Below are 14679 nucleotides of genomic sequence, written 5' to 3' on the forward strand. Positions count from 1 at the left end.
AGTTTCGTTGATAGTAAAAGAACAAAGGAGGATCTAACATAATCTCTCAGAGGGTAAACGAGTAAGAGGAGGATCTAACATGAGCAAGAGGAGGATTTAAATATAGTCTCATAAGTTTGAGTTCCTTTGAAGATAAAATAGCAAAAGAAGAATTTAATATGATCTCGTGAGTTCAAATCTCCATGATTGCTAATAAAAGTAATCATTAGAGTTCATATCTAATCACTAATTCTAAGATCCCGAGAAATTAATCGAGGGATTAATTGAGATATTCATAAGCTCAACTACTAACTCAGTCATTAAAAAAACAAAAATTAGATGTTAAAACTTTGTATAGAAATCGACGGTACAAAATGAATAAATGCCATCAGTTTGCCACATAGGGGTATGTGCGTAATTTCGTAAAAATAAAAACTCATTTGGTCTCTCACTCTACACCGAAATGCGAGACAGTTCTCAGCCATGACATCGGCGGAGCAGCCCCTAAAGAAGCGAAAATTGTACAACCTGCCACCAGAACCACCACAAACCGTCGCCGAGGCAGAAAGCTGCGTGGTTCCTCCACAAACACCGCCACCGCTCTCTCAAGATGAAATTCAGGCAAGGCGGAGAAACAAAGATGAGATTCGAAGCGTGTACGAGTGTTATAAAAGACTTAAGACTTGTATTGCTCAACATGATGCTCGTCACGTGCCTGAGCTTGAACAAGCTTATCTCTCTCTCATTAGCGCTTCCCGAGGTTTTTTCCATCCCTCCTTTAACTCTTTTGGGTTTAAGTTCTGTGTTAATTTCTATATTGCTATTCCTATTGCTTAGGTTTTGGTGGATTTTCCTTTTAATTTTGTGAAAGTATTTGTCTTTCTAGGATTTTTGTCCTTCAATTTTCACTATTTTATTTACTGGGAGAACAAAGTACAATTGAACTTATTTATATCTCAAACGCAATGATTATTACTTCTATCATGAATTCTAACAGTTATTTAAACTCAAAGTTTGGACCTCCAATTAAAATGATTGGAAGCCAACACGGCCTGTAATCCCAAATAATGTGGAAATTATTCTTTGAGTTTGTGTTCACAAATGTAGAGTAATAGGATGAGATTAATTCAGTTGGACTAGTTAGTATACTTGTGACCAAATACTTCATAAGAAACGTAGTCTTGTGATTCAGGAGGAATGATATTCCTGTAGGCTATTCAATTTTGCCAATATAGCCAAGTGGCATGTTACTGGAGTGAACGGCCATGTTGATTGATCTGCCATATACAATACTTTGAGCTGATATGGTTGCCATTTAATTTGTTGCTTTAAGAATAAAAACCTTAAAGATTCTTGCTTCCCCTATTTTGCATTACAAGGGATCATATAGGTTGCGTGATAATTGTGTTAATGAGTAGTGTTTGGTAGCCTATTTCATTGGTCAAAGTTAACCTGCTGAGATTTACTGTTTGCCTTCCTATGAAACTGGTAGTTTGATAATAATGGTAAAATAAAGACAAGTGAAAAGTTTTTGTTTTGTTCTGTTTTTTCAGAGAAATCTTCCTTCACTAAAAAAACTTTAGGGTCAACCATTGTGTGTATTGCATTAAAGGTTCCTCATATAACTTGGAAAGGTGTGCTGTTGTTGTTAGAAAGATGATAAAATATATTATCATCTTTAATATCTTTGCAGGCAGAGATTTCTTATGTTTGTAAATTCTGCCAACCTTGTAGGCTGTGCAAGTGTGCAACGTATTGTAGCTGATCTTGTTCCTCGATATGCATCATACTGTCCAACTGCTCTGGAAGCTGCAGCTAAAGTTGTCATAAACATGCATAATTGGAGTTTGGCAGTGATAAATAGGGGAGACGATTCTGATGGTGTTGCATTTCAGACTGCTAAAGCATGCATTTTTGGTCTAGTTGATATTTGTTCTACTGCTTCTTCAGAAGCACCAACATCATCTGTCATCCGAGGCATCTGCTCTGCAGTTTTTCATAATGTACTGGCCTTCTTCTTATCCTCCTTCGATGGAAAAGATATTTTTCATAATGTTGATAAAGAGATCTTGAAGATGCAAAATTCCAATGTGATCTTTCTTGAACTAAAGAAAAAGTTTTCTGAAGAGGACAAGTCTTCATTGATTAAATTGTCCAAGTTTCGTGTACTTTGTCTACTTCGGATTTTCTTTTCTAGCCCTAAGAATTTGCTTGCTGCATGTTTCGAGCTCTTCAACCCTGCTGAATCAGAGGGAGTTCATGGAGGAAAATATTTTTTAAGTCAAATAACAAGCAGGTTTGATGATGATGCTGTGGTTTTCCCTTTAGATATAAAAGGTGATGGACCTAAATCTCCTGAAAGAAACGCTGAAGCGAAGGAGGCTTGTAATGATGAGCTAGTATCTGGTGGCAGCCAAGTTTCAATAGATGCCTCTCCTGTTCCAAAGAGTTGCTTGTTGGGACTGGTAATACTTGATAATATTTCTGCATCTCAAATAGACGTTATATATATTTATATTCTCTATACTGCACTGGAAAATAAAAAAAATAAAAAAATTTGGGTGTATCATTTGGATAATTGAGGTTTAATAAAAAAAATAGTACTAACGTTACAAATTCTAGCATCTTTATCGAAATTTTTATTACTTTTGGGTGCACCTTTTGGATAATTGATGTGTAATAAATAAGCATGAGTAGTGGTTAAAAAGTCTGGCATCTCTATTGAACATTCAAATTACTTTAAATGGTAAATATTGAGTTAAAAGAATCTCAATTCTTCCTTCTACTCTAAAAGTACCCCTGCAATGAGTATGGACACAAAACTTTTTATGATTAGAAAGGCCTTCAGGGTTTGTTCAATATCATCTTTATTATCATAGATATTGTTAACCATTTTCTTAGAAAATTCTATCTTGAATGGGTTGCGATCCAACTATCATGCACGTTGCCTGTTTTGCAATTTTTTGGTTCCTGAGTGAATATATCTGATACAAATTTTTTAGGCTGATTCAGGTTATTCAAAACTCTTTTTACATGTTTGATTAAAGTGAAAACTAAAAACTCTTCTTATGTTCCTTTAGATGTCTAAACTTGTGCAATCGTAGGTTGAAACTGATTACCAGTGTCTAAATTTATACTTTTTAGATCTACCAGAAAACCCAAAGTAATTGCTGCAAGTTTAGATCATTTTCCATGCTCATGACAATAGTCTGTTAGACCTTTTTCCTGCTTTGCTAGTGGCTGCTTGATTGCTCTATAATTTTTCTTTTCTTCATTTAGATTGTTTACAAAATTATGTGGCAGTTTTGTTATAACAAATCATGGGATGGTGTTTCCATATGTGCTTTTATTTCATTAATTAATTTTAAACACCCTCAAAAGCATGTAAAATCTCCGTGTCATTTTCTTCAATTCTATTGATCTTTCCTGAGCCGAACACTGGCTTTATGTCCTTAAGTTTTGAAGAGAATATAAAGTGATATTTTTCTGTTCATCTAAAGTTAGTGGTATGCTTGTTCCCTTACCCTTTGCTTTCTCCTCAATGATGTCTTGCACTGGAACATGTTCTATGCAGGTGCTTGGCCAAATTCCATCTTTGAGAAGTTGGATGTTTTCAAGGTATAAGAAGTTATGTAACTCAACGTCTTCAATTGCTGTATCAGAAATTACATCTGCTTTGGAAGTAATCTTTGAAGCATTCCCTGAAGTGGTTAAAGTGGAAGCCAGTGAAGTTGATAGTGATGAGGATGATTCTGATGCATCAAAGTGTGTTACTCGGAAATATTTTGTGCCTAGGATCTCTAATACACATGAAACCTCCAGGGAACTATCAGGAAAAGATGGTAATGCAAGAGTTCATGATGGATCATGTGATGATAGTTTTACTGACAATTTTTCTGGACAATATCCGAAACCTCGCAGCTCAGTTGGCCCTCTTGAAACTGATCTCCACTCAAATGCAGGTTCTAGTCATGATAGTGGTGGCACAAGGTCAATGGACTTTGAGACTAGTGACCATGGAGATTACTCATGTGGCAGGTCTTCCATTCCTAAAGACTTATCCAACCAGCAAATGCTTTCACCTGTTGCTAGAACACCATTAGACTTCCGGAGTAATTCATTTGAGGGAAGAAATCATTTTCCTGCCTTGAGATCCTTGGATGGAGGCACTAGCAATGCTTTGGTATCTCCTAATCACCATTCAACGGTGCCGTATGCTTCTACAACATCTCAAATTGTTTGGTATTTTGATGGGGATCCTGCTGCCATGGATATTTTTTCTGCTTCTAAGCAATTGTGGTTGGGTTCTTTTGGACCTGATGTATCTGAAGGTCATATAAGGTTTCATCTTGAGAGGTTTGGTCCATTGGACCATTTCTTTTTCTTCCCAATCAAAGGATTTGCTTTGGTTGAATACAGAAACATAATTGATGCCATAAGAGCTCGGGATTATATCCATGGCAATTTTCCTTGGCGCATAAAATTCATGGATATAGGATTGGGAACTAGGGGTACCATAAATGGTGTTGCATTTGGTTCTAGTTCTCATGTTTATGTTGGAAATATTACAAGCCAGTGGGCAAGGGATGAAATTCTGCATGAATCAAGTAAAGTTGTTTACAAGGGTCCTTACATGGTGACTGATCTTAGTTGTGAAGGTACATTACTAATGGAATTTGAAACTCCTGAAGAAGCTGCCACTGCAATGGCTCATCTTAGACAGCTACGTAAGGGTAGAAGTAACTATATGCCACCTTTAAATGCTGGGCCAGCTAATCTTGCAATATCCCATATGGACGTTGCAAGGTCTGTACCTGCTGCCCCTGTCCATGCTGACATCAGAAGTAGTCATATGGGCAACATGTCTACTAGTGCTTTTGGATCACCTCACACTGCCCCTTTCCATGGTGCAAGGTCTTACAATTCTAATCTCTGAATCCATGAACTAAGATATGTGTTTTGTTTGGTTCTCTTTTGGATTTTATCCTTTTTGAAATATTTTATTGAGTTCTTCACGTGAATGACCGTAAAAAGATTTATTAAATAATGACTCTAGATTTCAAAGAATGTGGTTATTGAAATGGTTGAACAACCTGGGACATTGCATGTGTTTGAAACAACTTCATTTTTTGTTTTGTTCCTGTTCATTTCCTTTGTTCTTCTCTTATGACAACAAAAATACATGGTACTTGGATGGTGTAGATATTCTAGTGTTTAAAGTTGTGCTAACTCATGAGAGTATAATTCATTTATCACTACTCTCTACCTAAAGATAAATTCTTTCCGCTATTTGTGCAGTCAACCAGGAAAGCACCATGCTTCACCATACACTGTAAGACCTGAGGGCAGTTCAATGGAGCTTGTATCCCCCAGAGTAATATCTGAGAATCATGGAACTGGTGTACAAGGTGGACACTCATTTCAGTCAAATTGGCCTGTTTCTACTCGTGCAGAGATTCCTGAAGTTGGGGTTAGAAAAATTGATGGTCATGACAATAACATAATGCTTAATCCTTCACAAGGAGGTGCTAATTTATTTATTGAAATTTAATATCGCTTCTCCATTTTCCCCGTTCATTGTAGTTGTATATCTGACTGATTTTTTTTAAGTGGTCACACTGATTTCTGGGCCACCGAAGAAATGTGGGTAAATGAAAAATCTAAAATCGAGTTGCATTCTGTTTCAGGTAACATGCCATGCTTACCTATCGCAACACAGGGACCTATTCCACCACCACAACAAATCCAGCCATCTCCATTTTTGCGACCTGTTTACCCTCCTCCAAACAGTTCCTGGGATGCAAGAGGATCAAATCATCATTTCCCTTTAAACCCGATCTCGCCTAGTGTTGTGCCCAATACATTTCATGGGAATGCAGTCGCAGCTCCTTTCATACCCCCTTCGGTGACTCCACTTGCACAGATACAGGGAGCATCAATGCAGAGTTATGATCAGATGTTTTCTCATCCTGTTGTACCCCCACCTTTATCATCCCTACCACCACCTCAGCCTGAAGAACCTCCTCCGTTGCCTCCATCTCCACCACCTAGTTCTCCCCCTCCACCTCCACCTCCACCTCCACCTGCCACAGAATCAACTGAAAAGGAAAGTTCTGGACAATTAGTCCAGTTCCAGTGGCAGGGAACACTATGCAAGAGTGGTGTTCACTACTGCACAATCTATGCTCGAAGAGAGGATTCAAATATTTGCAAGTATTCGAATGACATTTCTGAACCTGCCGAGTGAGAGCTTTGTCTCAATTTGTTATTTTTGATCTGGTTGTACTTGAAACTAATTTCTAGTAATGGTTTCCATGGTTAATACTTGGTGCAGATGGCCTGCTAAATTAGATATGACCAAACGAACTGATTTCCGGCATGTGACGTCAACATTTACTAGTACCCCGCCACATAAAGTGAGTTTACTTTCTCTCTTGGTCTCTCCCCCAACACCCACCCCCCCTCTCCCCCTTTTCCTCTCCTCTCATATCTTGATGGTTGGTTACAATTCTGTCATCAAATTAACATTTTCTCTGATATACCTATAAATCAGGCTTTCTGAATTTTATTGCTTCAAAATATGGGATTTTTGAACATCAGTTTTCTAGAGATTGTTTTTTATGCCAAAATATTTACTCAATTTGTAGTTTAAAGTAATGGTTTTGAACTTCCTTTAAGCCTTAATAAGTCTGTTGCATGTGGAACTATGGAGTAATGTTTCCTCTTCTTCTGCAAGATGCAAAATTTTGAACATCTTTCCTGAATTCTTCAGTATCCGAACATAATTTTAGCTTTCAAATAATGAACTTTCGATTATGCTGCAAGGAATTCTTAAGATGCATTGTGCTTCTACTCGTGGATTTTCTGTTTTAGACGCATAGGAAATTTTTTTGAAATGTACTCTGAGTAGTTTGGTTGGACCCTCAATCCGATATTCTATGGAATGTAAGACACAGATTTTGAGTTGCTGCTCCTTCTTCCTCTACTTCCCTTTTTTGGATGCTTTTGTTATGCAGTTAACTTTTTGCGCCAGTTCAATAACTGATTATTAGCTGTTTAATGAACTTCCTTTATTCTTTTTATGACATATTCTGAAATGGTATAAATATCTTTTGTTTTCATACTTTACAGTTTTTGATGTGTGTTGCAGAGGGAGGTATGTCGGCTGATTCCCTCTTCTTCTGGTGACCATAAAGGCGTAAGTTTTCTCATTTATTTATTTTTTGTTTCACAGTTATTTCTGCAACATATCTGTCATGGTGTGATTTACTATTACTTTCGGTAGGTGATTTTTGTCTTTAACTTAATCTCCCAAAACACACTCAATATTTCCAAAAATGCTTCTTAGAAAAACGTTTACTATGATAATTTATTTGCAAACTTATCACTGAAGCTTAAATTTGTTATCGAACACTAAAAGATCTCACTGTAGAAGGGAAATGATATATTATCTGCCGAAGCCTGAAAATTTTTAATCAAATTTTAATTGTAATCCAGATGGTAGAATTGTTAGATATCTCATTTCCACTCTATTAAGCTTGAAGTCAGCTTTAACATCTGATTATCATGGGGCTTTATAATAAATGTTGTGTAATCATCTGATGCATAGTTAGGAAGTGGAACCATTGTCTTAAAATCTCTAAATTTTACTGCACTCATTGTTTTGCAACTTCTTGTGCAGTTTCAGGATTTTATATCATACCTGAAGCAGAGAGAATGTGCCGGAGTAATCAAGATTCCAGCTTTAAAATCCATTTGGGCAAGGCTTCTCTTTATACTTCCTTACTCGCATGAGGTGTGCTCCATGCTTTCAGTTGCACCTGATTCATCTGACTGTCTCATTGCTTTGGTTTTGCCCAAAGAAACAAACTTTGAATGGGTATGATCTTCATTGAGTAGACATGCTTGTTCTGCTCTATGAGATATATTTTGGCACTTACTGTTACAATATCGTGATTTTTGCCGGAAATATATTTCACTTATGTTAGAAGAAACAAAACTTTTTGTTTCTTATTGTTGGTACTGTAAGAAAGAGAATAGAATCACCGATCTGACTAGGCAGAAATTAATGGATCTAATGTTTGATAGTTTATTGAGGAATCAAGGGTTGTTGATTTACATAATTTACATACACTCTGTATGGTATATAAGTTTTTGTAGACTTATAGGAATTTCAATTTAATGCTTGTAGATGCCTAGGTGATGGTTCAAATAGTGTTTAATTGTTGTTTTGATTCTAAACTTTTAGCATCTTTTCATGTGTTGACACCATCACAAATATAAATTATTAGATGTCTTTTAATCAATTTTCTCCTCCTTTTATCGAATCTTGTAAATATCTAAAGTAATGTTATGTTATGTTTGTATATTCTTGAGACTAAATTTATTGTATAACTCTTCCATTTATCATCATTTTGTTTTGCTTCTTCTATTTATATTGTTTTACATTTTATATAAAAAGCTCTAGAATTATTTTTAATATAATTTTGGAAGGAGTTTGTAGCGGGTTAAAATCATAAATGACAATTGATCATTTTCACTAATTTGATCTGTCTGGACCTCATGACTGAATGAGGATGAAAATAAAATAGAAATAAGGTTTAATTCAACGCATTGATTTTGATGTCTCAGTACGAGTGGCCAAGGAAAAAGATATTAATATAGAGTTGAGTTGAAGGGTTTCTGAAATTCTGCTTGGTTGCGTTGTGTTAATGTGCAGGTGAAGAATAAATCTGCCCGCATTGCCTCCTAATTCCTATATCCTAATCATTGAAAATGGGAATGAATTTAGTTAAATACAAACTAAAGCTTTAGTAAAAGTGTTTGCATTAATGAAACGAAGAAAATGGAATCATTTACCCGATAATAACCAACATTGTGCAGAAAGTGAAGAGTTGGAGATTTAATTAGTATTACTTGCTCACCAAGGGTCAAAAACACTGTGAAGGGCAATTCTGTTATTTTGTTTTATATGAGACAAAACCCGGATGTGAGCGGTGGTCAGGAATTTTTTCAAAATATTTGGGCTTTCATGGTTTTTACCAAACCTCAAGAGAGGTATCTTGAAATTGGCCTAAATTAAAAAGAACTCCGTCACTCCATCTTCTTTGGCAGCACAGGAAATTTCTACTGATCAAATTCTTCTACTCCAAATTTCCTCTTATCAACTCTCTCAAATAACCGATTCACTGTTAATGATGTCGAACCGATATAACAACAATAACAAACAAGAGTTTCCCAGAAACAAAAGAAATTTTATCCCAAAAGACCTTAACGCCACCACTCTGTCAAATTCCCTTAGACAAAATTCCGATGTGCCAACATCTAGTAGCGCCACGTCATCCGGCAGCGGGGCACCGACCCTTGACGCAGCAGCTTCAGCTCATGCTCATTCTCGTAATTTCGTAAATTACTTGCCGCAGGACGAAGCCGTCGCTGCTGGTCTCAGCGCTGATGAAGGAGGATTGGATCCGGTCGAATCGCAGAGGGTTGTTGATTTGTTAAACAGGGAGTTGTCTAGGTCGCTAAAATTAAACCCTAGAGATTTCTGGAGAGAAGGTATTTTGTTTTTTGTTTTTTGTTTAATATTATCAATATTCTTAGTTACCTAGGATGAAATTTTGACTTCTTTTGTTGTGGTCAGTGGCTAGTGACGCGTCATTGCATGATTTTTTGGATAGTTTCTTAAAGTTTAGAAGCAGATGGTATGACTTTCCCTATCGTGGAGTCAAGGGAATAGTTGCAGGGGTCATTGTTGGAGAGTTCGAATTAAGCCGCCGTGTTTTTATGCTATTTTATCGAATGTAAGTCATCTCTTGTTATTTTTTGCCCATTAATTTACTATTGGATCACTTTTTTTTTTTTCTTTCTCTTTGTGTGCGTAATGCAGATCTTCTAATAAAGATCCTGGCGCCCGTGCTGCTGATAGCCTTAGTTCTAAAGACCATGCAGGTGGTTCTTGTTGGTAAAGGAATTTAATAAGGCTTTTGTTTGGTTTAGTCGTTTTATGTGTATTTGTTTGCATATACCTTGTTATGGTGTAATTTATTACTTTTTCTATGGGCTTTTGATTGGCTTTATATAATAATTTATCCATACCTCAACTGATAAAATATTATTTCTTGCAAATAATATTTTTTTACTTTGTTTCACAGCTCAGCCCTCATTTAGTCTGGTGTATGTTGAAGATGGAATGCTGTATTAGACTATTAGTGATCATATTATTTTCAAATACACATTTGTTCACTAATTTTGCATGTAGTCCTTTTGCAGGAAAAGAAGTTGCTTGACTTGCCTAAGCTGTTGGATATTTGTGCTATATATGGTCATGAAAATGAAGATTTGGCCAGATTGCTTGTAAGGATTCATATCCACAACGATTGCTCTATCTCTAGGGAAATTAGCTTTTATTGAGAGTTGGTTAGTTGTATTATTGTATATGTATTAATTGGATTACTTATTTCTCTCTATTCTATACCTTTTTTTATAGGTCAGTAATGCTCTGAAAGCTCAGCCTGGGATTCATGACAATTTTATTGGAGTATTGTCTCATTTCTTGGGTATTGTTCACACAATGCATCAACGTTGCAGCTCATCTTTAGAGGTACAATTTCTAGTTTACATACTCACAGAAAGTTTCTTCCAATAAATTTGTGCTAATGTGAGATTTATTTACTGTTATTCACTGAATAAGAGTATATGCAATGTGCCTTGTGGTACGAAAAGTCGTTATCCATATGGTCCATAGCATCCTACCTTCTTTTGCTCTTATAAATCATGATTAACTTGATTGGATACAGAAATGAAAACATGGTGGTGCTTATCTTGTGGGTGTCTTGATGACAATCTTGGTTTTAATTTAAAGTTAGTGTTTATAATTGATTATATATTTCTTGTCTTTTTAAACTTCATGATAGTAAGATTTTGGAAGAAAGGATTTCTTGTATATTTATGTCTGATTTGATGAGCAGGCTCTATTTTCCTCTGGGCGGCATGAAGAGAGAGAATTAAGTCGGCTTCGTGCTGATCTTTTAGAGGTGAGTTGCTTTCTTTATTCTTTCAGGAACATAATGGGTTGATGATTCTCTGTCTGTTCTCCCACACTGCTCCATTTGTTCTTTTCATTGGAATGGGAATCTTTTAATCATCTGCGTGTAGATATGTAAAATGATTATAGGTTTATTCTTGTTTGTTTGTTGTGTGAATGAGTGAAACAAATAATTGCCATGTATTTTTTACTGCAATGAAACTATTTTCCTGATATTGATTACCCATGGGACAAGGCAGTGAATTTATATGCTCATATTACTTAACAATTTTGTAAGCAAGATGTGCATTACTTCTAATTATGAACTATTGTCCTTGTTCAGGTGATGGACTTTATAAATGATGCAATTGTATCCATGGATGCTTTTGTTACTGCATACAGTCCAGCAGCTCTGATCTTCTCGAGCCCTGTTGAGATGAGGTTCCTTTCTGACTACTGAATATCTTCTAAAATTAAAGGCTTCATTTTTCTTTGTTGTTTTCTCAGTAGAACCTCTTGGTATGTCTTACGTGTAGTTTGGGGTTTTAATTAATTTGATGTGTTGGACTTACCATTGAGTCAATAACCCCATCTGTTGGAGGGATTTTGTTTCTGACTGAAACTTGATCCTGTGTACCACTACCATCAGCATGTGCTCTTTTAATTCTTATTTGGTTATAGGGAAAGGGTATGTTTGAAATGGCTGATCTGTCAATCTGTCTTCTGTTCCCTGCAGATTCTCTAAGGAAGTTTTGTTTCCATTCTAATATCAGAATTACTGTCTATGCAGTTTTGGGAATGAGGAATTGCTCAGCACCCTCGCTCGGTTGCATGATTCATTGCTACCATCTTTTCAGCGCGGATTTCGAATCATTTTTACTGCTGGAGAAGATGAAATGATTGCCAACATTGCTATTAGCTTGAAGATGTTATCAATGAGAATAGTGAAACTTGGTTGGAAATTATTAGATGTTTGCTATCTAGGCAGTGAAGTGTTTGAAGATGGTCTTTCGATTCCAGCTGTCACAAAAATGTTTCCTGCTAAAGTGGAGGATCCCTTCATTAGGGCAGATATTGTAGTTCAAACTTTAAGGGAGATCAGTGGAGTTTCACTACAAGTTCAGGACCAAAACAGGGAAACTTTTCTTAAAAAAGTTGAAAGGAATTACAATTTACTTAGAAGACTTGAGAATCTACAGAATACTGGTGAGTTCCATTCACAAACTACATTTTTCTGCAGCACTCTTGTTGTTAATTGTTGTTCTGCTTTGTAGGCATGTCTGTTATATATCAAAAGACTATAATAAAGCTATTAGAATATTGTTATTTTGACTTTTTTATAGTATCTTTGGTGGTTATGTTGCTACTCTGGTATAATTATGTTTATTATGCGGGGGCATGCTTTGCCACTTTTATGTTACTTTTTGACCACATACCCCAGCCCACCTGTTCCCAAACACAGACTTTATATATAGTGAAATTCTTCACCAAGGTTACTTTGAGGTTGATTCATCCCTAGAGCACATGCTCAGCGCAAGAGATCTAATCATATTGGCTATTTTCTTGGAGACATCTATTAGGTCTTGTATTAAAAAATCTATGTTCAGTTTTTAGTTCTTAACTTCTTTTTAGTTAATTTAAAGTAAGTTTTGTATAGAAACCCTGAATCAACTTGTGCTTAATCTTATTAACCTCAGTGTTTATTCATTTCGGTCCTTATCTATTATGTTTAAAACAACTTTTAATCATTTCTTTCATGCAGGATGGATATTCATGGAGGATGAACAATTGCAATATTTATCTGGGATCATGTGTTCTTCAAAAGACCTTGCTAAGAAGCAGGCCCTTGTACCTCCTTCTGTGATGAGCAGCAATATGCATATGGATGAAGATGCTCTGATCAAGGAGTCTAAAATCAGTCAAGTAAAGGACCTATTTCCTGATTATGGTAAAGGGTTTCTTGCTGCATGTCTTGAAGTTTACAACCACAATCCAGAAGAGGTTATCCAGAGGATCCTTGAGAATACTCTCCATGAAGATCTGCAGTTGTTGGATACTTCTTTAGAAACAATGACAGTTCCCAAGTCTACTTCGACTGTAAGCACGAATGATAAAGGGAAAGGAAAACTAGTTGAACCTACAATGCCAAACTCTGCTACTCCTGTGGCACTTGTTAGGGAGCCACAAACTGAGAGACCCTCATTTTCATCCTCATCTACAGTTGGGAGGTACATTAGGAAGTCTAAAGCTCACTTGCCTGATGATGTTACCCTTGATACCAGAGATGAGACTGATAATGCAAGAACTAGTGCTTTGATTTCACAGTATGAGTATGAAGATGAGTATGATGATTCTTTTGATGACCTGGGACTGAGTGTTGTGGAGTCAGGATTTGAGGAACATGAGATCTTGGGTGACAGAATCAGTTCCAGTTCGGGCAACTCTTGGGGTACACAGACCGGTAACTCTGCTCAGGCAGCTCCTAGTTCAAAATGGGGATCCAAGAAAAAGCCCCAATATTATGTTAAAGATGGTAAGAATTACAGTTACAAGGTTGCAGGCTCAGTTGCTGTTGCAAATGCTAATGAAGCATCATTAGTCACTCAATCTCAGAAAGAATTAATATATGGTCTTGGCCGTGGTGGCAATCTTCCTTTAGGTGCTGTTAAGAAGCTAATGGAGCATGAGGAAGAGGATAAACAGTCTGATGTTTTTGAGGTGGAAGGTAGAGAGAACATGAGAAATTCTTGGGGCCAGGGTAGGAGGGGAGGAAGATCGAGAGATGCCAATGAGGAACAAGATAACAAGTCTGATGGCACTGATATGGGAGGGAGAGGGAATGTGGGAAATCATAGGGGCAGGGGAAGGAGGGGAGGAGGATCGAGAGATGCCAATGAGGAACAAGATAACAAGTCTGATGGTACTGATATGGGAGGGAGAGGGAATATGGGAAATCATCGGGGCGGCGGAAGGAGGGGAGGAGGAAGAAATCATTACAGAAAAGACCGGGCCATGAATAAGCACTTTGCTGGATTGAGTGGTTGATAGACACCATTTAAATATAAAGAAAATGGAGACACTTTTTTTTCATAGATTTCAGAACAATAGAGAAGTTTTGTAGAGGGCAACAAAAATCGTATATTGAGTTTGTTTCGTTTGAAGTCATCCAGAGTGTTATAGTCGGCTGACAGGTTGTTTATACGTTTTTGGAGAGGCACATATGTAACTCATTGCATATCATATGGTAGATTTTACATGTTTTCTGTATATTTTGTTCAAAGAATCAAATGTTTTAAGTGATAACTAGTAAGCATTACATCCTGAAGGGTTCGGGTACAATCTACAATGAATAATACTTTGGGTATTAATGGGTGGGTACTAATCTGTGTACTAACTAAAGTATAGTACCCGTATTATGCGCATAGTACAGGTATTATGCTTTAGTTAGTACACAGATTAGTACTCATCCGTTAGTACCCATAGCATCACTCATCTACAATCCCTTGAAAAGTCAAAGATGAAGTGACGAAATGATCGGCTTGAAATGATGTATTTTTGGTCATTTCTATTAGTTTGGAAGTTTGGATGAATTTTTGTTACATAAACAGTCATATGCGGGAATGCGGCAAGAAAAATGAATACGGAAAAAAATAATACTTTGGGTAGTAATGGAT

The 14679-nt window shown here is 36.6% G+C and overlaps 1 protein-coding gene across 1 annotated transcript; it reads left to right on the plus strand.

Annotated features, from left to right (window-relative positions):
- Window positions 1–395: 395 nt before the first annotated feature.
- LOC116128998 lies at window positions 396–14326 on the plus strand. Its single transcript, XM_031414737.1, has 18 exons — window positions 396–739; window positions 1714–2444; window positions 3554–4893; window positions 5278–5504; window positions 5667–6222; window positions 6314–6395; window positions 7130–7177; window positions 7661–7858; window positions 9099–9537; window positions 9623–9782; window positions 9869–9930; window positions 10241–10335; window positions 10469–10582; window positions 10950–11052; window positions 11156–11169; window positions 11349–11446; window positions 11796–12211; window positions 12768–14326. The coding sequence occupies exons 1-18, from the start codon at window positions 463–465 to the stop codon at window positions 14048–14050; spliced, it is 6243 nt and encodes a 2080-aa protein (XP_031270597.1). The 5' UTR covers window positions 396–462; the 3' UTR covers window positions 14051–14326.
- The last annotated feature ends 353 nt before the right edge of the window (window positions 14327–14679 follow it).

This window comes from Pistacia vera, unplaced genomic scaffold, assembly GCF_008641045.1.
Source record: "Pistacia vera cultivar Batoury unplaced genomic scaffold, PisVer_v2 Contig206, whole genome shotgun sequence".
In the NCBI taxonomy this organism is placed as follows: domain Eukaryota; kingdom Viridiplantae; phylum Streptophyta; class Magnoliopsida; order Sapindales; family Anacardiaceae; genus Pistacia; species Pistacia vera.

Excerpts from the sequence above, each read along its gene's own strand:
- LOC116128998 (XM_031414737.1), top strand. The coding sequence starts at position 463 with ATGACATCGGCGGAGCAGCCCCTAAAGAAGCGAAAATTGTACAACCTG. Across the intron at positions 7,178-7,660 it reads CTTCTGGTGACCATAAAGGC|TTTCAGGATTTTATATCATA; the intron begins GTAAGTTTTCTC and ends CTTCTTGTGCAG. Across the intron at positions 9,538-9,622 it reads TAGAGATTTCTGGAGAGAAG|TGGCTAGTGACGCGTCATTG; the intron begins GTATTTTGTTTT and ends TGTTGTGGTCAG.